At 40.3% G+C, this 23,052-nt stretch overlaps 1 protein-coding gene across 1 annotated transcript in view; it reads left to right on the forward strand.

The window, feature by feature from the left end:
* Window positions 1-312: 312 nt before the first annotated feature.
* The window catches only part of pdlim2 (PDZ and LIM domain 2 (mystique)), a 37,262-nt gene continuing 14,522 nt past the window's right edge, over window positions 313-23,052 (forward strand). Inside the window, exons 1-6 of the mRNA XM_061037829.1 lie at window positions 313-630; window positions 9,714-9,842; window positions 12,381-12,532; window positions 15,275-15,344; window positions 15,858-16,006; window positions 17,644-17,707. Of these exons, the coding sequence (XP_060893812.1) occupies window positions 9,750-9,842; window positions 12,381-12,532; window positions 15,275-15,344; window positions 15,858-16,006; window positions 17,644-17,707 (528 nt within the window). The 5' untranslated portion in view covers window positions 313-630; window positions 9,714-9,749. The remainder of the gene's footprint in view (window positions 631-9,713; window positions 9,843-12,380; window positions 12,533-15,274; window positions 15,345-15,857; window positions 16,007-17,643; window positions 17,708-23,052) is intronic.

Here is a 23,052-nt window from a genome sequence, read left to right on the forward strand (position 1 = left end):
TGCAATCATTTTATAAATCTTTTTTCAAATGAAACTGTTGGCAATGGCATGCCCAGATGCCCCAATCAAATCAGGAACAGTAGGTTCAGGCAGCTCAACAGCGTCATACAGGCTTGGCTTTTTGGTGGGGCTCTGTTGGAAGCACGTGCTGCTCTTCCTCCTGTCGTCAGCAGGTAGCGCGCGGACCCAGAAACTCTTTTGAGAGCGCTTTCGGATAAATGGCTTAATCATAACTGCTGCACCCTCTTCTCATCTCCTCCCTCCTCTCTGATGCGTGCGGCACGCCCCGCGCCGCTGGCCCTGTCAAAAGCTTTTATTTTGGTAATAGCACATGGCACCGCGAGCTCATCAGTGATACCACCGCGCGCTGCCACAAGTTGTGTTCATACGTGCCGCTGAAACATCTGAAACATCACGACACTGACAGTGAAGGGACTACATCTCATCCTTTGCGCTTTTGTGCTCTTAAGTTGACGGAGGGGACTCAAACAGCTGCTTTTTACTCGGTTTTTGGACACTTTTGGGCAGTTTTGTTTTCAGCTCAGGTGAACTGGGACTTGCCTTTTGTCGACGAGCGCGAGAGATTAAACAGGTGGAGAAGGCACCTAAAATCAACCTGCACTCACCTTGGTAAGAAAAAGTGTTATTTAAAAATGTCTCCACGTCTATAAAGTTTCTTTGCTAGCTCAAAACACAATGTTTTTTGATTTCCTTCAAGCACGTCAATCAATCTATCAAAACTGTTGTGGGTCAAACTTTTGTGAGCGTGCTGAGAGTGAATACATTAGCTTTGCTATTTGTATGTTGTTGTATCCTATTCTCATATTTCTGTTTTAAATTTGTGTTTAATGTTGTTTTATGAGACGAAATGGGATTTTTTTGAAGGTTCATTTCAGTCTTTTAACCTTAGAGGCTCATAACTCATAAACCTTGGAGCAAACTGTGTGCAGCACACACATAGGAGATCATTTGGCTAATGATGCATGTATGAGTGGAAATTGTAGAGTCTGACTGACTCGAGACTTCCAGACCACACATAGAGATCTGTTATAAGGAAAGCAGGTATTTTTGCACGTTAAACAGTCAGGGTGATTTGTGGAAGGGGCTGGTCCAGGTGCAACCTACGGAAGCATTAAGTCAGTATTTCTGTCACACTGGTGGTTAGGCTGTTATCTTCTCTCTCCTCCTCTTTAAGTGAACTGTTGAGGGTGATGACTCTGAATTAGCAGGTCTACTGTAGTTCAAGTTTAGTAGCCCACTCTGTCGTTCACAAGTTCATGTCCATTTGTTTAAGTGTATTGGGTGTAACTCAATGAAATGTTCATTGATAAACAAGTCTGGCCCGTGAGCTCAGCAGGTGGGAAAGCACTTAAAGGAGTTTCTCAGAGTTCATGTAGGCTACTATCCAGAACAGTCCCAGTGAAACTGTCTGCTGTTTGTGTACCTTCCCCATTGTGATGCAGCCTTTCATGTGCCAACTCCTGACCCTCCTCTCACTTTATATTGTGTTTGTTTTCTGACAGTTTTCCCCTCGTTTTTTTAAGAGAGAACACTTTGGTTTTCTAAGATGGAATAGTCCTGAAACCATCAAGAAACCAAAACAGACCACTGTAATTTTGGAGAGAGCAAAGCGGTTGTCTTTTCAAGAAAAAAGGGAAAAGCCAAACTTGTAACTTACTAACTTCGGCAGGAATGTATTTTTTGTTTGTTTGACACTTGCACTGAGGTTTCGACCTAAGAACATATCAGTCTAGTCTTTTGCTAAATACCACTGTGTTGGTATTTTATTTAGCTCTGCAGTCTAAAACAGGCAGCTGTGATGAGCCTGTGCACGTTTATGCATGAAGTCAGTATGTCTGTTATGTCTGAATGATGAGAGTGTGTTTTTGGCTCTAGTTTTTAGAGTGTGGTTTTTCAGATTTAGCTTAAGCAGAGGCGTCACAGGATGGCTCTGAATGTTGAGTAGAAAAATAACAACAGTTTTTGGTTTGAGGGTGTTATGCTAACATTGACAGAAATGAAGTCTGTAACCACCATGCATCTAAATATATTAAGTTGATGGTTGCAGCAGTGTATTTCATGAGTATGCATGTGATGAAAAAGCAGCTAATGGTGCGTGCATGCAGAGGATGTGGTTAACTGGTCTGATTTGCTGAGGGGCACAGTGTGCAGTCAGTGCAGTGTGAACATCAGTAGAAACATGATCTCCACATCAGGATAGTGCGGAGGGAGATAAGTGGAGCTGGTACCAAAGTGTTCATGTACTGTAACAAACCATCTTTGCAGTGAACACAATCCAACCCACTGTGGCAATGCTGCAGCAAAGTGGCAACCTGAGAAACTCTCTTTAAGATAACAGAAGGGCCCATGATACATAGAGATCTTCTGAACTACCCCTGTGATAGTGCAATTTCAAAAAGAAAACATAATATTGAGAGAAAACACACTGATTGCACATTTTGATTAGCATGAGCATTACAACCTACAGAATTTTAGGCAGTATCAGAGGCTAATGCAGTTACCAATACTGGTATTGGTATCAGATGAATTTAAATCAACCAATTGGGATAAATTGAGCTAATCTCTATTTAAATATTGTAAATCAAATATGGAGAATATGTAAGTTTAGCACATCATTCAAGTCTTTGAGGCTTTGGTGTATAAAAAAACTCTCTGTATGGAGAGCATAAGCAGAGGGAGCGACATCTGTTAAAATGACATCAAACCCAGATTTATTTATCTCTATAAACAGAAATCTGAATGCAAGTGCAACCAACAATGTGATCTAAAAGTGAGTGTGATGAGTCAGAAATAAAATTTTCTTTGGAGTTATTCTTTATTTATGACCCTAAGTAACGCACAGTTGCTTCTTCAGTAGCTTATTCGACTGTACACAATGCAGCGCGTAGAAAAAGAAGTTTTGGACTTTGTTATCATAGTGACTAGTTTCACCTGCTGTTGAGCGCAAGAGTCACAAGCTTGCTTAAATTTACCCAAACTAGCTAGCTAGCTTTTCCCCATAATGGTAACTGAGAGTAATGTTACCATTACTGAGGTCATAGCTGCACATTTATCATCATGTTTTGGTTGATTGGCAAAGGAAGACCTTAATTAGGTGCGTCATACAAAGGCTTTTAGGAGTCCATTCAACTCCAGCAATGACGGTTGAAATGTGAGGTGGAAGTGTGTGTTTTTTTTTTTTTAAAGAGTGCGTTGTTCAAAATCTATGAAGATGCCATGCCAAAGGGCCATGGTTAGATGCATAGTTGGTCACTGGGTTTGCCATTGTTTCCAGAGGCATGTATCGTCATCAAATGATAGTTGTTTGGTTACGAGAATTGGGTTGAGCTAATTTTAGCAGCAGCCTGCTCCAGATATGTCTTTTCCAAAGTAGAGCATTTGAGAAGCACTGATATACAGTGAAACTTCTTTTCTTTTATTCATTTTTTTACATTATTGTTTAATTATCTCAAATCTAATAACTATTGACTAGAAAACTATTTTGATCGTATCTTTCCCCATATCTCCCGGCACTTTGTAACAGTTTCAGGATTATGTTGCAGCTTGTTGCCCTTCAGGAGCATGTATCGTAAATGTTTCTCACTGAAAAGGGAGTAACCACAAAAATTACAGGTATGGCTCCGTCTATAATCATCTTGATGACATATAAGCGATTAGCGATATATATATATAATGCCACAGAAACGTATTATTAACCAACACCCCTTTTGACATCATATGTTGTTGTTTGATATGTTCTCATCTCCCTGGTGACTACAGCCCTATCTGACCATATGGGTGTGATTTGGAGAATACTTTGAATGTTATTGCACTGTACTCAGTCCAGGGATAGGCTTGCTGCTGCATTCTTCTCCTTTCTATTCAGAGGGTGTGTGTCCAGGTAGGTGCCGACCTGTCAGGGTGCTGTCTGACACGCAGGGCAGAGTCATCAGCAGACTGCATCACCTGCTGAGGGCAGCGGAAAGTTCACACTGGGGTGTATGATCACAAGCGAGAGCCCTAACAGGTGTGATTCATGCCAGGAATATTCCCCTGCAGCGACCATTGTTCATGTGAGAGTTTGTGTCTCATTCGCTTAAAAGCGTCCAGCTGAATGTTTTTACGTCTGTTATGTTCATCAGCCATTCTTTCTGTGTTAGCACATTGGAAAGTCAGTGCTTGTTCAGTTCAGTGCAGAGGATTTTGGCCCCGAGTTCAAGGAGAAGACAAACAATCTCAGTTAAGATCTGCAGTGACTCAGGGAAAAGGTGAAGTTTTGGTGCTCAGGTGTGGCTGCCAGACATTTTAATATAGAGTTTAGACAGCACTGTACTTAGTTAACCTAATCCCTTCAGTGCTCATGAATAAGCAGTACATGTGGCAACAATGTGTTTTTCCAAACACAGAATAAATTAAGTGTTCCTAGGATTATATTTCTTTCACATAATAAAGCTTAGTATGTTTTTATGTGATGCACATGATTATTTTTATGTAATGACACTAATGACATGTTAAAATCTTACCTGATATAACCGTCAACATGTGTACTTGTTGCTATAGTTGTGCTATGGTGATATGCTGATCAAAGTTTATGACTCATAAGAGATGAGTCACGATAGTATTTGCCACACTCCAGTAAACCACACGCACACATTCACACATGCAGAGTTTCAGGCTTGTGTTTGCTGGTTTCACTCAATCAGCCTAAAAAACTATGACTCTTACAGTAAACATGCTTAATTAAAGATTTCACATCAGCTAGATGTAATTGTTTGTCTCTGTTCCTCAGTCTAAATGACACCCAGGTTCACTGCCTCTGACCTCCAGTGAGGTATACTGAGGCTTGTGGTGCCTGTCTGTCTTTTACTCAATTCTAGAAAAAATAAATAAAAATGACACTGCTGTTGGACCCTCATTATGTTTAGCAAACGCAAAACCACACTTTACTTATTTGGGTCTAATAAAGAAGATGTTCGAGACTGTTCTTTACTAAACCAAAAGTAGTCAACAACACTTTCATTTTTATGTCATTAGTAGCATTAAATAACAGTAATTATTAATGCCATCTTTCTTTTAGCTTCTCAAAGCAAATTGATAACATGTTTTTCAAACAGCTGTAATCAATCCTTTTGATTTCACTTTGACTCTAATATGTGTTATTGAAAATCTTTTCCAATGAAACCCTTCAGGCTGTCTGCATGTTGGAGCAGCGGGCCTTGAATCCAGCGTTTTGAAACGCCCGTTCTTCCCCTCCGCACCTCCACTATCTCGCTTGCCTGTAGGAGCTATCGCTCAGAAGTGACAAGTGCCAAAAGGCTTTCAAAATACAGAGTATCTACATTAAAGGCTTTGCTTTCCACTCCAGAGAGCAAAAAATATCCTAGAAGATACTGAAACACAGTCTCACTGATCCTATACCTCAACTTTTGATTGATACGTAGCAGCAACTCTGAGATTTTGTTTTTGATATCACACATCTTTATATACTGTCAGTGTCATGCTGGTAGTAACTTATTTATTGTATTACTACACAACATTCAATGTTGAGGATTTTCTCAAACTATTGTCCTAAATTTTACACACAAGATACACATAATAGACTTCTCACAACATGGAATAGACAAAGTCTTAGAGGAGCCTTTTTTCATTATTGATTAATCAGCATATTTTTTCTGGATTTATTAGTTGTTCCACAATGTTTTTAAAAACTCACTTCAAAGTCAAAGTAGATAATGGTCCATTATTGTATCTGAACTACAATCATAAACACAAAGATTTTTGGTCACAAAATAGTTGCTGATTTTTCTTTCCGATGATTGATACCTGGATACTTCAAAATAGTAGAAACCCTTTTGGTCATACACCTCAACAGCCTAGGCTTTTTTTTAGCCTCAAATCTTACTATAGGGTAATCAGCACCTCTTAAAAACAGCATTTGATGAAACTGACTACATGACGTTGACATATTTTTAGCAGCTTCTTATAGACTACAAGGGATGTAGCTGGATTTATCTAATGAATTAACTTCTGAATGTAATAGATTAAACCTGTCTGAGAACTTTGGTTGCCGCCTCTTGTAGCCTGTCAAACTTGGCACGTTACTGTACGTTGGTATGAACTGTAGGAATGCTGGGAAGTTATGCACATGTCTTTTGTGTTATTTGTAAACGTGAGTATTTCACTAAACCTACGGTACCTGTTTCATCTCTTCTCCTGCTTACATCCTGTTGGGTGGCTGATGCTGAACTGTGAAATGATTCATGACTGGAATCCTTCTCTTTGTCAGGGGTGTATTCAATTGTAATCCCTAATTGGTGTGGCAACGAGATATCACGAGCACACATTTTATTTGAATCGCCAGCCATCCAACTGTGTTTTTATGTTGGACAGAGAAGGTTTTAGCTATCTCTTTTCAGCAGTGTTTTGTTTACAAAGTACACTTCAAAACTCACCAGTGGCCAATTAAGCAGAGACCATGAGTGTGCCACTTCCCCTTACCGCCACTTTTAGTTGTTTGTCAGCTCTGCCGCATACTTTCACTTTGACATTATCCTCCACTAATGCTTTTATGACGCTAACAGTGAATGTTTATGTAGGGAATTAGCAGGGTGCCAGTATGGTAATGGGTGCAGAGGCTCATGGAACTAATTGACACCCCCAAAGGCTGGGAAAGTTTTGGGCGGTCGCTCTCTGTCATTATCACTACTGCACTTATTTCTGGAGGCCACAGCAATTTAGAGCAACTAATGATGGTGAGCCCAGTAACCCTGCTAATTGGCCCAGACTGGTTCTAACTAACTAGGCCTGCACTGTATGTCCCAAACACTTGAGGAATGTGGGGCCGATTATACAGGCCAGTGTTTGGAGGGATTGAGGAGAGCAGGATGGCTGATGTCCCAGATCCACTCTGAGCTTAACTTGCTTACTCTTCATACTTCAAGATTATCTGATAACTTTATGATGCAGTGTTTATAATCATTAACATGCTTTTATGACTTTATTTAGTAATAGAGGGTAAGTTAAGAGTAAGATCATAATTTACATTCCACTGTTGGCCACTGTATGTATATCTGTCTACACTTAGTGTGATAGTAAACTTTGTGTTGAGATCACAAGATATTACCCTGTGATTAACTGAAACACTTACAGTGCTCAGAGGTGAAAAACACAGGGTAAGTCTGTAATTACTCAATGACTTAAGAGGTGCAAAAACATGGGGTAGAGCTGTAATTACTCATTGACTAAAGAATAGGCCTGATCTGAACGTATGTGGAAAACAAGACGACCTGATGGGACGTAACATGGAGGAGTTTAACCCTGACAATAATTCAGATCTATTAGCGGTGGTGCTTATGACATGACAGTCGGGTAGTTGGCAGAAATAATTGGCCAAAGGAGAAGTTGACAACAGTTTTAAAGTAAGTTATTAAAAATCGATGAGGCTGCCATTCCAGGCCGAGGTTTTAGAGTCACGGTTCCCCACTGGGTTTGCCATCTACCATACATTTTTAGTGAAGTTCTGTGAAACCGAAACTAAATTGTAGTGAATTAAATACTTTAATCCTGCACTTTACCTTTTCAGGGGCATTTTACATTATGCACTTTATCAGATGTGATGTATGTGATTCTCTTGTAATATATTGATTATGGTAGGTAATTTCGGTATCATGACATTATCATTATCTTGGGCCATCTATTATGTATTGTGAGGTATACCTGTAACCCTGTGATTCCCACCCCTATGCCAGTCGCTCTTTAATGACCTGTTTGTCTTGAAGGTATGGGAAACACATTGAACAGGCTCAGGTTGTTATGGAAAACAACAATGACTAGATGTAGTATTTACTGTCACACATTGAAGCCAGACCAAGTTATGTTTATGTTGGGAGTTAATTTATTTTTTATAGAAGCAGACTATATTTAGGAGATTATGTCACTCGTTGTTATCTGTAACAACAATGTCTTCAGTTGAAATATATCTGTGTATTGTCATGGTTAGTGTGGGTTTTCACATGCAGGTGTTGAGGTTTTAATGGACCTGTAAGTGCTCATCCCATCGTCACTGTACACCACAGAGATCTTTGTCTGCTCATGCAGTCATACAACAGACAGTCTTTTGTGTCTGAGGGAAAAGTATTCACACAATATCATCAAGACAAAAACAACAACATAATTACAACATTGTTTGATACTATTCAAATATTTAAAAGTGTATTGAACTCTGTTTTATATTTGTAAGGAACTTGTAAAAGATAAATTTTTACCAGCGTAAGTATCACAGTATTAAATAAGTACTGGTATACCATTTGTACAGCAAATTATTACATCAGGATTGAGTGGTGGCAAGTATTCACCTAACCGCCAATACTGCTAAGGTAGCATTAGAGGCATTTCTGATACTTGTATTAGACCGACCTATGTGGCTCTGGCTGTTCAATGACAGTGTTTGAACATGCTGCTTGACGCCCCCACTTCATAAAGCTGAGGTTCTAGAGAATTGACCTTTTGCTTCCTCCCCCAAGACCACACTGTAGCATGTTTCATATTTCATGTCCTTTAGAGTCCAATAACATAAAGTTCCATGGCCAATACATTTTTCCAGGTCAGAATTATAATTTACACAGATGAGCTGATGTAGAAATGTACAAGTGTTATTAAAGAAATCTACACGTCATCACCACACTGTCATCACCAATTATCATTTTTCAATACGTAATATTTCAAAAGTTCAATCCTCACCTGGAGTTGAACATCCATACAGTATCTCTTACTTGTCTATACTGTCAGCAAGCAGTTAAGATTTGTGAAGGATGTAAATGCAAAAAAACAACAAACTTAAAATACCTGATCATCAGTTCTGACAGTTGACCCTCAAAATAACATTCAGATGAATGGATATTTATATCATTGAAAGATAATTTGGCCAACAAGGTCAGTAAAACATGTTACAGTAAGATTTGTTTCTTCCTTATATTTCATTAGTTCCATTCCAGAAAGATGTGTCTTCAAGAGAAACGTCAGAATGCATATTGTTTTACTGTACTTTGGCGTCTCCAACAATCCGAATTTAAAACACAAGGTTTACAGCCTCAGATCCACAAATTCCCAACAGACTTTGTGGAAAGTTTAATCTATAAATTTACATGCAAACTAAAACCGTGAAAATACAAAATATCCCCTCAAGAGCAGCGTTACAGATGGACTTTTAGACAAGTTTATTTATACAGTTAATTCTTATAAACATGTCTTAAAGGGCTACCAAACTGCAAGTCATGTATCATTCTATCCTTGTATACTGTAGACATATACATTACACACAACACTCAGAGTGAAGCACAACAAAACGTACACCATGTTTGCAAGACTTTTGTTTGTGTTTTTCTCTTGTCTTAAAAGAGCATTTGGATTTAATGAAACTCTTTTGCTTTGCATGCACTTTAGCAATGTTTAGTAATTTATCTTCGGTTTCAAATTCCTCCAATTCCTGTTTGATGTGGTTACACAATCCATGTCAAGGGGACTTACCAGTGGCCACTGAAGGCGAAGTGTTGTTGCAGATAAAAGGCTGCTTCGGCAAATGTTCAATATCTTCACCTGCTGCTCTGATATTCAGTCTGTGCAGCAGAAATGCGTGACTCAGATTCAGCAATGGTCATGTTTTATTCCCACATGTGACTCAAACTCTTATGTTCACTGTTTCTCTTTATTGTCAGGTTTTTTACAAGTGTGCGTGCTGAACGGATCCCTAAATGGCGCTGAAAGTGAACCTAATGGGCCCATCACCATGGGGCTTCAGGATATACGGAGGGAGAGACTTCAAGAAGGCCATAACTGTATCAAAGGTACTTATCGAAACACCTCGTTTCTGCACCATATCAAGGCATATCCTCTGTTTTTGTGAAAGCTCAGCCTGTAATGGCATGTCACGCAAAGTCAACTTCCTCCTCTCTACGTCTCTCTTCTCGTCTTTGTTTTTGTCCTGTAGCTGTTTCGTACCTATTTCCTTGACCACTGTACCCGTCAGAAAAGAATGGAAGTAGATTACATTAGAAGGAAACTGCTGATTACAGTTGCAGTGGAAGTTGAGGCGGGAGGTGAGGCGTTCTTGATCTGAGTGTGTGTGTGTGTGTGTGTGTGTGTGTATGTATGTGTGTGTAGTGCATGCATTTGCAGATTCAGTAAATTCCAAACTATAGCACATGCATGTTGTTTTTATTTGCAACATTTTCAAAATTAAAAGGGGGGAGGTTTGAGGATGTGGAAACCTTACCAATGTTGGCAGACGGCACACAGTAAACACCACCAGGAAATCTTGCTCAGATTAACTTCTGCATGCCAGAGACACCTAACTCTGCCCACTGGACATCCTGTTCATACTTCACCACCTCAGCCTGGGTTTTTCAGAGAGACTAAAGCTGTTTTCACACATGCATTCCTGAAAACAATTCTAGAAAATTTCAGGACAGGCTGCCCCTGAAACCTTCCTTTCCTGCCTGTTCACATATGCACTTCACAGCAGGAGACTGTCCCCTTCAGGTGGGAGGAGGGGGGTCCCAGGAGGCAGGACATGATGTACAAAGAACAACTCTGCTGAATGGTGGATGACGCAATAGAGTCTGACGCTACAATGACATATTTTTACCTTTTTATATCAATTTACCACCACGTATTCACTGCTAGTGTAAGAACATACTGGTGAAAACTATAGTAGTATGAAGCTATTTCACTATGTGCATGACAATCACCTGTCCCTCATAGGTTGTGTGATGTAAATGTCATCACCCCCATCCTCATGCTCACAGTTAATTTTCCTGATTATTTCCTGCTAAATTTCACACATTGGCTAACCCCAAAGGACATTTCCAGATGGTGTCAGGTAGAAAAATTCAGCTGTGTGTGTGTAAAAAAAAAAAAACACCTATACACAGAAGCTTCTCAAACCCATAAGGGATGAATGATTGCAGGGCACTCGTGCTTCAAACGGAACATAACTTCAAAAGCATTTATCGTTTGCCACCTCTTAACAACCTGTGCTAGAAAAACATGCCTCTCCCCTCATCTCTTGATTAATAGCCCCTTTGTCTTGATTTTGTTACTGCTAGCCAGTAAACAACACCAGCATGTTTCCGTGTCTCAAATATCAAACAAGTTCTCTGAAGTGACAGGGATTCCTGCAGAGGAAGAACCGCCACCGCTGAGATCAGTTTCTAAAGCCCATTTTGAGAAATGTCTTTTCTCACCCCCTCCGCCCGGCCGTGAAGCAGCCACAGGGTTGGCTCATCTGAAGTGGTTGGTGCTTGGCAGAAACACAACATGGGTGCCCTCTTTCTTTTATTCCTGTTGTCCTGAAAGATAGCTGTTTTCACTTGGGCACAGACACTGGAAAAGAGCCCTCAACTGTTCCCAGTGTTTATGTGAAACCAGGCGTGTCCTGATCAGAAAAGGCATGCACTATTGTGGGTCACCACAGTAACGCTTAATTGCCTCTGGAGTGGGCCCACAGACATGGCACCTCTGCCCTCGCGCCTGGCAAAATTGACAAACAGTTGGTTGACTATTTATACCCCTTATTTTGCCTTTAATGTTCTCTGATTGGATCTTTTTTTTGTTTTGCTTTACATTCTTTGTTTTATTGCCTTTTTCTGCTTTTAATTATGAGGCGAGAAATGTTTGTGGCAAATGTGCTACTCCTCTCAAGTTTAAGCAGCATTTACCTCAACATTTTGCCTTTTGCTTTAGTAACTTGTGTGTTTGAGTGCTTATCTCTGGGCTGCAGAAATTAAGCTCAAAGTAGTGGAAAAGATGTTGTGTTTTGGCCTATTACTGTGGAATTCCCTCTGATTTGTGGGTATAACATTGGCTTTGACATGTGGTAAGGCTAGATGCAAAGGTTAGGCCCAGTCAAACCATCAGGTAGTGTCACACTAATGACTTGTCCCTCAGGGTGTCATGAATCTTTTGGCTCATGACCAGCACTGCCTCTTTCCATGTGTGTGACGTGCTCCGGGGTCTGTTGGTATTTGTTAATATCGGAGTTATAGAAAGAGATAAATACATTAAGAGTGTGGCTGAAGAAAGGTCGGTTCATTTTTCAATATAGCCTTATTTCAATGTTTGATGTTTTGAAAGTAGATAACAGATCTTCAGTCACATTTCGAACCAAAAGTTGCCGTGGAGAGACCACTGTCAGAAATTGCACATACTTTTGGGAAACTTCTCATTTGCATATTGCTGAAAGTCAGCCGCTGACAAATTATCCACACAGCCATGGGATACAGAGCTGTTGACGCCTGCTAGATGGATAACATCCATTCAGTCATTTTCAGAGCAGGACCCCGGGCCAGTAGGACCTAACTCAAGCTCGTTCTTCTGTTCTACAGGTCAACGGGGGCAGCAAGGCTGAGAAAGCAGCCCTACAACCTGGTGACATTATCTTGGAGATCAACGGTGAAAACACAGCTGACATGCTGAACGTGGAGGCCCAGAACAAGATAAAGAACTCCCAGACTCAGCTGCAGCTGATGTTGGAGAGGTACCATGCAACTTGTATTACTCTACTTTGCAAATCAGAAATATATAGACTTGCAATTCAGTGCCATGCAAGTTTCTGCAGCAAAGCTCTGAATATAAACCCTTTTGAAATGTCCCTGATATTTAGTTTCTACAGAGAAGAGTGCATTCCAGTGGGCTCCAGCTTCCATTTGTCTTCACACTGTTTTTTACTTTATCATGCAAGCACTGTACAACAACACAAGTGATTGTAATCAGGGGAAATGCCAGCATCTATGAGAGCCAGCCCTTCCTAGTCCTCCTTAATAAACCTTGTTTTGAGATATGCCAAGACCTTGTGTAGTTGGTTGCTAAAAAAAACTATTTTAAGCCAGGACTGCTCTTGGCTGGCATTTTGATTAAAGGTCCTCCCTAAACTCTCATTTAGCATTACTGCTAGCTTGTCACTTTTTTTGGGGTCCTTCTTCCTTGTGCAAACAGACACACACACAAACATGAACGTTCACACTCTCTCATGCACGTGGACTCAGACATATTTCCTCCTTGGATGTCCTATGTCCATGTGAGTAAATTTTTCCCTGCTGACCTCATGTCTCCCACTAAGCCAGAAACAACACCAGCAGTCCTCACTTCCCCGGGACAATGCCACTGTGCCATGTCTTTAATCCCACTCTGTTTGCCATCTGTAGTTTCAGAACCAAAATTTCTGCACATATCAAAGTCTGCTCTCTAAATGCCACTCATCAATCATGTGTCCTATATTAAACACATTCAGACCAGCTCTGAAGAGTCCTGTAATCAAGTAGCACTATTATGTAAAGTTGGATTTGTTCATGCTGAGTTGAGTGTGCTCCCTTTTTCCAGCTTGACATCTGGTATGTGCGCACTGCCAGTCTTCACACAAATGGTGTTGCCCACTGAAAGAAGCTTGCATCAGCACATCCTCAGGATAGAGCAGCGTTGTTTTTAGGTGTGTCTCGAGCAGTATACAGTATCAATGGTTTGTTTGCAAACCCTGGTTATTTTTTACATGACATATCAACCAAACCAACACTGTCTCGCCATTTTCCCATATTTTACTCTGGGTATGTTTTCAGCATTTGATTTGACTCAGTTGTTAAATGATGCCCTTCCTATAATTGCCACATTGACCAAAGGCATGATACTGTCTCTCTCTATAACAGAGTTAGCTTTCAGAACAACTCATGAGTTTCCTCTCTCATACTGAGATACTCGGATGTGCTTACATACCGTATAGTTCTTTTTGTGGATCACTATCTCATTTGATCGACAAGAATTCCAAAAACTACTGCTTCTGTTTCTGGTCCGATTTGTACTTTGTTTTCCCTTTTTCCTGATCCTAAAGTTCCTGGTTTTTATAGCAACATTTTACCGTTTTGATTTAGTTGAAGTTCACATTTGAAAACTGTTTTGATCTTAACTGGGATTTGTTTAAAGTATGTTTATTCTCAACATTTGTGTCTGATAATAAGCCACAGTGTCTTTCTTAACATGAATGAAGATCAGGAATCATACCAAACTTTTCAAACAATAACCAAGGCCTATAAAGCACCGGTTTTCCTTGTCTTCAGGGGGTATCAAGATGATGAGTAAAACCTTTTTCCTTTTTCAGAATTCAGATATGTCAGAATCCTGGTATATTCAGTTTTATAATATTCAGTCCATTGATATTTAAGTTTTCAGCATGGTGAGGTATTTTTACAACGCACATGTCTGAAGAATCTGCCCTCAGGCACATCTGCTTGTTGACAGCCTGAACCAGCAGATCTGAAGTGCAGATGTATCACACTGTGTTATAAAGTCAGAGTTTGGCTTCCCCCAAAATATTTGTCGTGATAAAATGTCAGTGACCCTGATATTAACTGACCTACAATACACCTCTCTCACCATGGCTTCCTCTGGTGTTCTGATGTACATGGTAGAAAGTGGAAGTGTAAAACACATATGAGCATTTTCAGCTGTGCAGTTCCTCATTTATTACTGCAAACTCTCTCCTACTGGAAGACATGTCTTACGGCCTGCTGTATCAGTTTTCGTCGTATTGCCATTTCTTTCTTGTGTGCTGTATGTGGAGCTCAGGCCACGAGAGGTGTGTTTCTGGGTGATTTACCACAGGCATTCAGGCCTTCCTGTGTGCCTCATTAACTCGGGCTGAGCTTAGAGCCAGTCAGCCTCTGGCCCAGCAGCCGGGAGGGGGGTACTGTGTGTTTGCATTGGCTCTTACACTGCCCTTATTCCCCCTCCAAATTCAATGATGGAACTGCTCGCAGAATATGTTTTCAATTGAAGAAAGTCAAACAAAAATGACTGGTTGGAAAGACGAGATCCATCGAGAGAATATTTAAAGGGGGACAGAGTGTGCAGTACTTCTGCAGAACTCTGGAAGATTTATGGGAACAAACCAATGTATGCTCACCAAGAGATGTCAGAGAAAAGAGATGTCATACAAGAATTTCAGCAGAGGAGCACTTAAAATTATGACCCTTCAGAAAATTGAGAATTTTTCCTTCACTCAGCATTTTCCTTGAAGTTCTTGAACATTTTACAAACTTTGAGTACATCAGCTTTTTCCAGAAAGATGAGCTTGTTTCACATAAACTGCCATAGTTTATTATTATTATTGTTTTTTTTATTTAGCAAAGTATGAATCAGACTTTCTCTACATGCTAGAATGAAAGTGTCGTGAGTCAGGTATTATCAGTGTTGACAGTCAGTTGACTTCTTCTGCTTTCTGTCTTTGAAGACCTGAACCTGCCGGCCCAGGACAAACCAACGGCATCAGCACCCCTGAGCAACTCACCGGACGCTTCCAGGTCAGTGTTACAGCTTTACAGACATTGTCATGTGTTCCCAGTGTCACCTGATTATTAGAATCAATGGAAAATAAATGTTAAAAACGTAATTGTTTAACTTCAAAATGTTGCTGGTTTATGTAGGAAGATATGTTGTTTTAACTACAGTGGGTATGCTGCTTTATCTCTATGAATCCATGCTGCAACATCTGTTTATGATATATCCTCTTATTTACTCGTTTCAAGATTGAAGCAGTACGAGTGGTTCTTAAGTACTTGTCTCTGTGTTATATCTCTCTCACAATGGGTCCCAGGCCAGAAGCGATAATATACAGTGAATACAAAGTCTGTAAAACTGTTTAACATTTACCTTTCTCTACATGTCTTCGCTGACATTCTCACAGGTGTCCATTAGGCCTCTCTTTTACACCTTTCACTCTTTCTCAAAAATGCAGCAGTAAAGATAAAGTTACGTCAAATGGAAACTAATGCAGTAACATTCACTCTGATGTTCTTTTCTTCTTTTTTTTTTAGGAGGCTGTAATCGTGAGTCGAGATGAGAATCAGAACTACAGAGAGTACACCATCTCCAGCCCTGCATCGCTGTCACCTGGACCTTATTCACCAGTTCCTCCTGCCAGCCCCGACGGAAAGAGAGACAAACTGACACCAACGAACAAGAGGTAGCTCACTGGAAATCAGCATTTTATGTGCAAGTTTAAATTGATAGAAGTCACACGCACCAATTCTTAGCAATGCACTTTTGACGATGAGAAGGTTTCTGGTGAACTTTTTAATCTCTATAAATTTGTGCAACCTTTTAAATTGACTCTTGACCACACATTTATATGTTAATTAATTAATGTTTTTTCATGTTGGAAAAGCATTCAAATAAGGCATTCAAAAAATAATCTGGAGTCAGACTCATTTGATCTGGTTACAGGTAAATAAGAGTTTGGACAATCGGACTGAAACTGAAGATTTTTAAGGACGTTCTTTTAGCATGAACATGGTCAAAGATAGTCTGAGGACATTTCAGGGTTGGGCATTTCAGAAGGACAGTCAAGTCTTTTTCAGGAACCTGACAATTCACTGCTTCAATAGGCTTGAATCAGGACAAAAGGGTGCAGCAAGTGCTTTCTTGACTCCACAACAGGCCCCGAGTCAATAGGTTTGGGAATAACAGACAGAAAGTGGAGCCATGGGATTGTACTGTAGTAACAAAGGATATGCACAGGATATCACATTCCTGCGTTTGCACTCAGGTTAACAAAAGACAGTGTGTGGAACATTCACCGCGCTCGCTCTGAACGAGTTCGGCTGTTGACTCTCACCACAACTTTTAATAGGTCAAAGGTCAACTTTAGTTTTTAACCCACATCTGGACTGATGGAGCTACTTGATTTGTTAATTTAATTCTCAGTTGCATTTTATTTTTCTTTCTTCTTAATATTTCGATCTAATGCACAGAATTATAAAGACTGTCCATTAGATAGGTCAATCTCCAAGGTTGCACTATCTTTTTGAGACCTGATGGGGTACCTGCCAATACCGACACAGATCCGATCTGATACCAGGTATAAATTAATAACCTGCTTTCCTTACTGTGTGGATGAGAATGGGAATCCATTGTGTGTAAGTCAGCATCAGGTTTTCCCAACTTATCAAAACACTTTTAAATAAATAAATACATACAGATGGTCTAAATTACTGACACAATCTGACCCACAGTCTGTGTACCACTTACAACAGCACCCCCCCCCCCACCCCCCCGCTGTCACAGTGAACCCTTGTTGAGCTGCTCTGTACGTGCGAAGCTGCTGCAGCTGTGCACTTCTTTATTTAAATGGCTTTTCAAGTTGCTAGCATTGTTATTTATTGTGAGAATAATAGAAGCAGAGCACAAGAAATCTCTTGAACTATTTAGTATATATTTTCACTATAATGGGTAAAATATCGGGGCGCAACTCAGGTGTTTGTGATACAGATAGCAGAGGAATTGTAAACGCGCGACCATGTAGAGACAGAAATGACATGCCGTTGTGTAAATACGATAAAAAGGCTAACATAAGGCTATTTGGTTTAATGAAAGGGCAATGTATAGACCTGGTATCCTTAAATGACTTCTGTTGTGATCTGGCGCTATATAGAAAATACAATTAAATAAAATGAACTTGACCTTCGGGGCGCCCCCCTAATAAGGGTGGGGGACCCACTGACCTGATAATATTTTTAAAATTCAGGCTAACCCAGCAGATACCAGACAAATTAGAGTACTTAATCTATGATTGCATTTTGACATCCTTTTTTTATTCTACAGTGTCCAGCTGCGCTCATGGTCTCCAGAGGAGAAGAGTCACAGACTGTCCAGACCGCCATCACAGGTTGGTTTCTCACATTAAACAAGCACAATTCTCTGTGTATTTCTTTGTAAATGTCTCTTTGACGCAAGTTTTCAGCCCCCTGAGCTATGCAGTTAAGGATTGTCCAACACTTCTTTAAATGCACAGTATGTAAATTCCACCGCCAGGAGGCTCTCAATCAAAACAATAACAAAAGAGGAGTCAACATTACGTTCCATGACACTTTGACAGCACATACTGCAACAGTACCGCAGCTAATAGTAGCAGTTGCCGCTTCCTAATGCAGCGTTCTTTGATGTAGCATCAAGTGTTTCCTTGGCAACGATAAACATGATGTGTCTGTCATGGCAGCTCTTGTAATGGCGGCTGCCATGACAGGCATGGGGTGTTACAGATATAAAATTGAGAATTTATTTGACTTTGATAACTGTAAAAAATATATGTAACGTAGGTTTAGTCCATTTTTAATTCATTTACTTATTTTAATGTAAACTTTCTACAAATTACACCTTTCATTGATGATTGTGTCTTTACTTAAAAAAACCCATATCTTTTAATTACATAAGGCCAATTGGTTTGTCAGTGAGCATGAACTTACTGTCTTTCCCAACAGTATTTATACTAGCACTGTTGTTTACAATGAATAACTGACTCTATGCATCACTATATTTGATTATGTGCTGGTGCTCAGTCAGCTGAAGGTTTTGATCTCCTAAACTGTTAATTTCCTGCAAAGGTCACACCATATTTCCATTATCAGCCTTTCTTATGTGTTATCAGTCTCCAGTGCCATGTAAAATGTCTTCAAAGTGCTCTGGGCTCCTCTGATAAGGTTTTCAGACTTTACACTTTAGGCAGGATAAAGTGAGGCTTTGGCATTTTCATAGCAGGGAGTGTATAAACTTCAAAGGTCAGTCATTAAAAATATCTGACATTAGGCTGAACAACAGTCTGGAGCTGTTCAGACCCTACTAAAAAGAAAAATGATTTCTCTCTGTCAAAACAATGACCTAAAGCTTTTGTCTGAATAAAGACCCATTAGTCTCAGTATGTTGTAAAATATGGCCTGTGGTGAAAGACAGACTTTGGGTTATCATGAGACTGCAGCTAAACTATGCTCTGCTTATTTACCATTCCAACAACAAAACCAAAGAGGGCGACTCAGGCGTCTGGAACGACTTCAGTGACTTAAAGAGAGAAAATGTTGTGGGAAAGTTCGTAATGAACTATTCCAGCTATGTCTTGGAGCCTGGGTCCCACTGAAGATACAACATGTGAGATGACAGAGCAGGAAAAAACATACAAGACCTTTTTGTAATAGCACAAGGAATCCCAGCAGTATTTATAACTGTGGACAAAGTTGAATCAAATATGCAGAGGTTTGAACTTCAAAACATTCTAGCGTTCCTTCTAAGAGGCAGCTGGCTGAGAGGGTCCATTTTTAACATTTCTCTGTTGTTTACATGTTAAATAGAAATCAGATGCACTGTCATTCACAGCGTAGTCCAGTCCCTGAGACTCCTGAGAAAAGTTTTCATCTCTCTCGCAGTGGGAGGAAAATGACCGTAAAGCTATGATGTAACCTTGTTCTTTAAAGACACTTTCATTACTTATTCTGAACATTTCTGACGTGTCTTTATCAAAATAAAATACTGCAGAGATTAAATGTGGTCCCAGATAAATATAGTCTTTAGGAATGCAAAGGCAGAGTCACTCCTAATAACTAATTTGATGGGACTGCAAAGCCACACGGCATGTTGTCTCCTTCCAAGTTGTTTTAGAGCAGGGAGGATGTGCAGGATGTGTGTGAGTGTGTGTGCAGACATGAATCAGCTCTCTGACTGGCTCGCTGTGCAGGCAGATTCTACTGACACGACTGTGATATGTGGTGTTCGTCTAGAGGACTGACGCCTCAGGCAGACAACAGGCTGGACTGGAGATGATAAAATTGTCCAGCCTTAAATCCTTTTAAATTTTGTATGTGTTATTATCTTTTTATTTGGGGGAGTGGGGGTGGATTTGATCCTTTTTGGCTTAAAAATAAATTATACTTTTACCATTTCTGATTCCGGTTATAAGTTTTGGCACTTTTTAAGGGGAACTCCGTTGATGCTACACATGAAGATCTCTTTACCAGACAAAAGATTACTATCGAGCCTGTGAAACAGATGTTTTATAAGCTTCTGTGGCTCCATGCGAAGGCTTTTTAAATGCTGAAGATGATTTTCATCAGGGTTATTTTAAATTTAGCCTCCAGATTCAATTGGATGTCTGTTACAAGTTTGGGGTTGTCAAAAGTATAGTTACTTTTTGATTTTCATATATAAAAAATGGTTAAGTATCCATTTATTTTTTATTTGATATCTAATTTTACAAAAGGTTAAAAAAGAGAAAAAGCAGTGCTGGTCTAGGGACACTAAGAGGAGAGGAAAATGTACAATTGAAAAAGAAAATGGTAAATCTGAAAATATCAAATCATTGGTGGAGATTTTGACATTGATGCCATATGGAAGTTTTGAAATTCAGGTTTTTTGACAACTTTAGTTAAATTTGGTGGACATGAGCATTAACCAGGAAGTACTATACATTTGGCAAGTTGATTAGATCAGTTAATGCAAATGGAAGGATTCAAGGTTTTTGGAGGTTGAATGGGGGAAAATTTGGGCCCTTTCTCTTGCAAATCTCCAAGTCTGGTGCAAGGCTTAATTGTTGGATTGCTGCTTAAATTATGTGTTCAAGAGTCTTTTTGCTAAATGGCTTACAAGTCTTAATACCTGTAGGTCAAGTACTGCCTTTCCGGTCAACTTGGAGGGTTTATCTGGGTATTGTGTCTCACTCATTGTAAGCTTCTGTTAAAAACAGATGCTGATGTTTACAACATCAATCCAAAACCACATTCAAGAACCAAATCTGGAGTTGTAGAGATGCTGTGGCAGCAAACCATTGAGGGGAAAACTTCTGTATTGGCCAACCAAAAAACATACGAGAGCTGTGTTGTGGCTTAGAGCTCAATCAAGGAGCCCTTGAGATTGACCATGCTTCTGTCATAGCTCTGAGCTGTGTGTCCAAGACGGGCCTTGCATGTTTGTGGTATTTAGGAGTCGCCTGTTCTCCTTACCATTTTAAATTGAACCTTTTCCCTCGTTTTTGCTATGTTGGAATCAGTAATGACTTGTATCCTCTGGGAGAAATTACATTCCTTCTTCCTTCCTCCTCTCCAATATAAACTTGGTCTTTTTTGGCTTTTTAACTGTTCATTTTGTATCTTTGAATTAATATCAAGCCGTATGTTTTGTGAAGACTGTAATTTGAGATGTTTAATCACTGCTTTGTCCACCCTTTTTTCCTGGTTTAAAGCTGATTTGAATTGCTGCCTGTGCTGTCTCTGCCTGACATCCTCAGTGTTTACCAGCAGAGTGGATGAGAGTTTTGGGTTTTGGCTGACCCCGTCCTCCCAGGGATGGCTACCCTGGTTTTAAAGTGGTGATGAGCCTCCCGCCGCAGAGCTGTGATTAGTGAGTTGAGTTCTTTCAGAGTGCTCGGTGGGGAAAAGGCTGGGAAGAGGCCTGCATTGGGCACACTGTGCATTATGCTGCTAGGGCTGGCAGGAACACAGTGAGCACTAAGATGTGGAACCCCTGTGACAAGGGCCTCTGTCCTGCCTGAGAGGTGCAGAGTTCTGCTGTATCAGGTGATCAGCCTCTCTGAAAAGCTCCTAAAAGGCTTTTCCACTCCCGTTTGGCTCCCTGAGTTAAGAAAGAGGGATGCGCAACAGGATCCCCCGTTTTCCAGGGTGTCTGATGTCCTGAGAAAAAAAGCCTTTTTACAATAGTGGCCGTGATTGCAGAGGCTGGTGCTGCTTTTCCCCTTGCGTCACAAGGCTTGTCATTGTGTGATGGGAGCTAGAGGAGACGGGGGTCGGGGTGGAGCAAGGCGTAGACCTGGGAGCCTGCTGACATTCCCAAACTGTACTTAAGCAATCACAGCGATCTGCTTTGCCAAGATGCCTGCAGGAAAACACAGATATTCCCTTTTCCTCTCATCATAGAGAAAATGTAACAAATGTATGATAATATGCAACATTTGATTGCATGTTTCAAAACTGACAAATGACTTTGGTACAAAATATTGACTTAAAATGCAGTTCATCTGCATTGAGGGTCGGGTGATTCTTCACGATTTTTGTTTGTGGTTAGTGCCACTGATGTTGACTGTAAATCCAAACTCTCAGACTAGAGTGACCGGATCGACCTTTACATTTCTTATAACATACATGCTCAGCCACGTGATGGAATGTTTTCCAGGAAGTCTGTACAGTACATCTTGATCAACCTCAAAGGCTAGTGAGTTAAATAAAAAGAGAGTGACCTTTTGAATCAGAAGCTGTGTTTAAGTTGCTGCAGGAAGCAGTCGCCCTGCTGAAATCACAACCTACCAGATTATACTGAACCCTGACCTTTTGTAGAGGAAGGAAAAATGCATCACATGAAAATGCATTACTTTAGACCTGTGCCATTTATTTAAGTGTGGCTTCGATCCTGTAGTTCTGTTTTGTCCTGCCGTGATGTGTCTGGCTCTGTTCAGATTTTAATATCTTCTATCTAACCACCATGACAAAAGGAGTAAAGGCATCCTCGTTTCCTGAAAAGCCAGGCTAGGATTGTATAGGAACTTCTGTCATGATTCCGAGCATCTGTTTATATTATCACAAAATAACCACAACTGGACAACTGTAGCGATGAGTAGGGCCAAACCCAAACTGCTTTGACCAGTCACTGGGCCGTTGGGACCGGGCTCTGTGTCTTGGTTTGCAGTTTCTGCACTTTGAGGTTCCTGAGGGTTGCCTTGTGGGCTGCTTGGTCCTGGATAGGAAAGGGTGGTTTCTTTATAAATATTGCTTCTACTGTAAGATGTCCAGCTCCAGCAGGGTGACACTCGTGCAAACGGAGCTTTTCCTCGTTATGCTAAATTGGGAGACGTGACCTTGGCTGAGCATTGCAATATGTGTCACTAAGCATGTCATCCAACGAAGGCAGGCTAAGTTTCCCTCCATACATCGTCCATCACATAAATATCTCTGTCCATCATTATCCTGCACGCCAGTGGCTGGCTCTGTCCTGCTCTATTCTGGAGGTTGTGGTGGACTGGAGTGCAAAGTTGTGGTCAATGCTTTGGAACAGAAACAGATACTTGGCATGCAGGAATAGAGTTTGAAGTAAATGTTTAAAAGAAATAAAATGTAAAACTGTATGTTGCATGCTTTGTAGTTTAAAGATTGAATAATAAGAAAGTCTTTATCTGAAGGAACGCATACTTTTATAAGGCTAATCAGAGAATTCTCCTCATCTATAATTGCTTGTCCTCTG

This window comes from Labrus mixtus, chromosome 5, assembly GCF_963584025.1.
Source record: "Labrus mixtus chromosome 5, fLabMix1.1, whole genome shotgun sequence".
Classification (NCBI taxonomy): domain Eukaryota; kingdom Metazoa; phylum Chordata; class Actinopteri; order Labriformes; family Labridae; genus Labrus; species Labrus mixtus.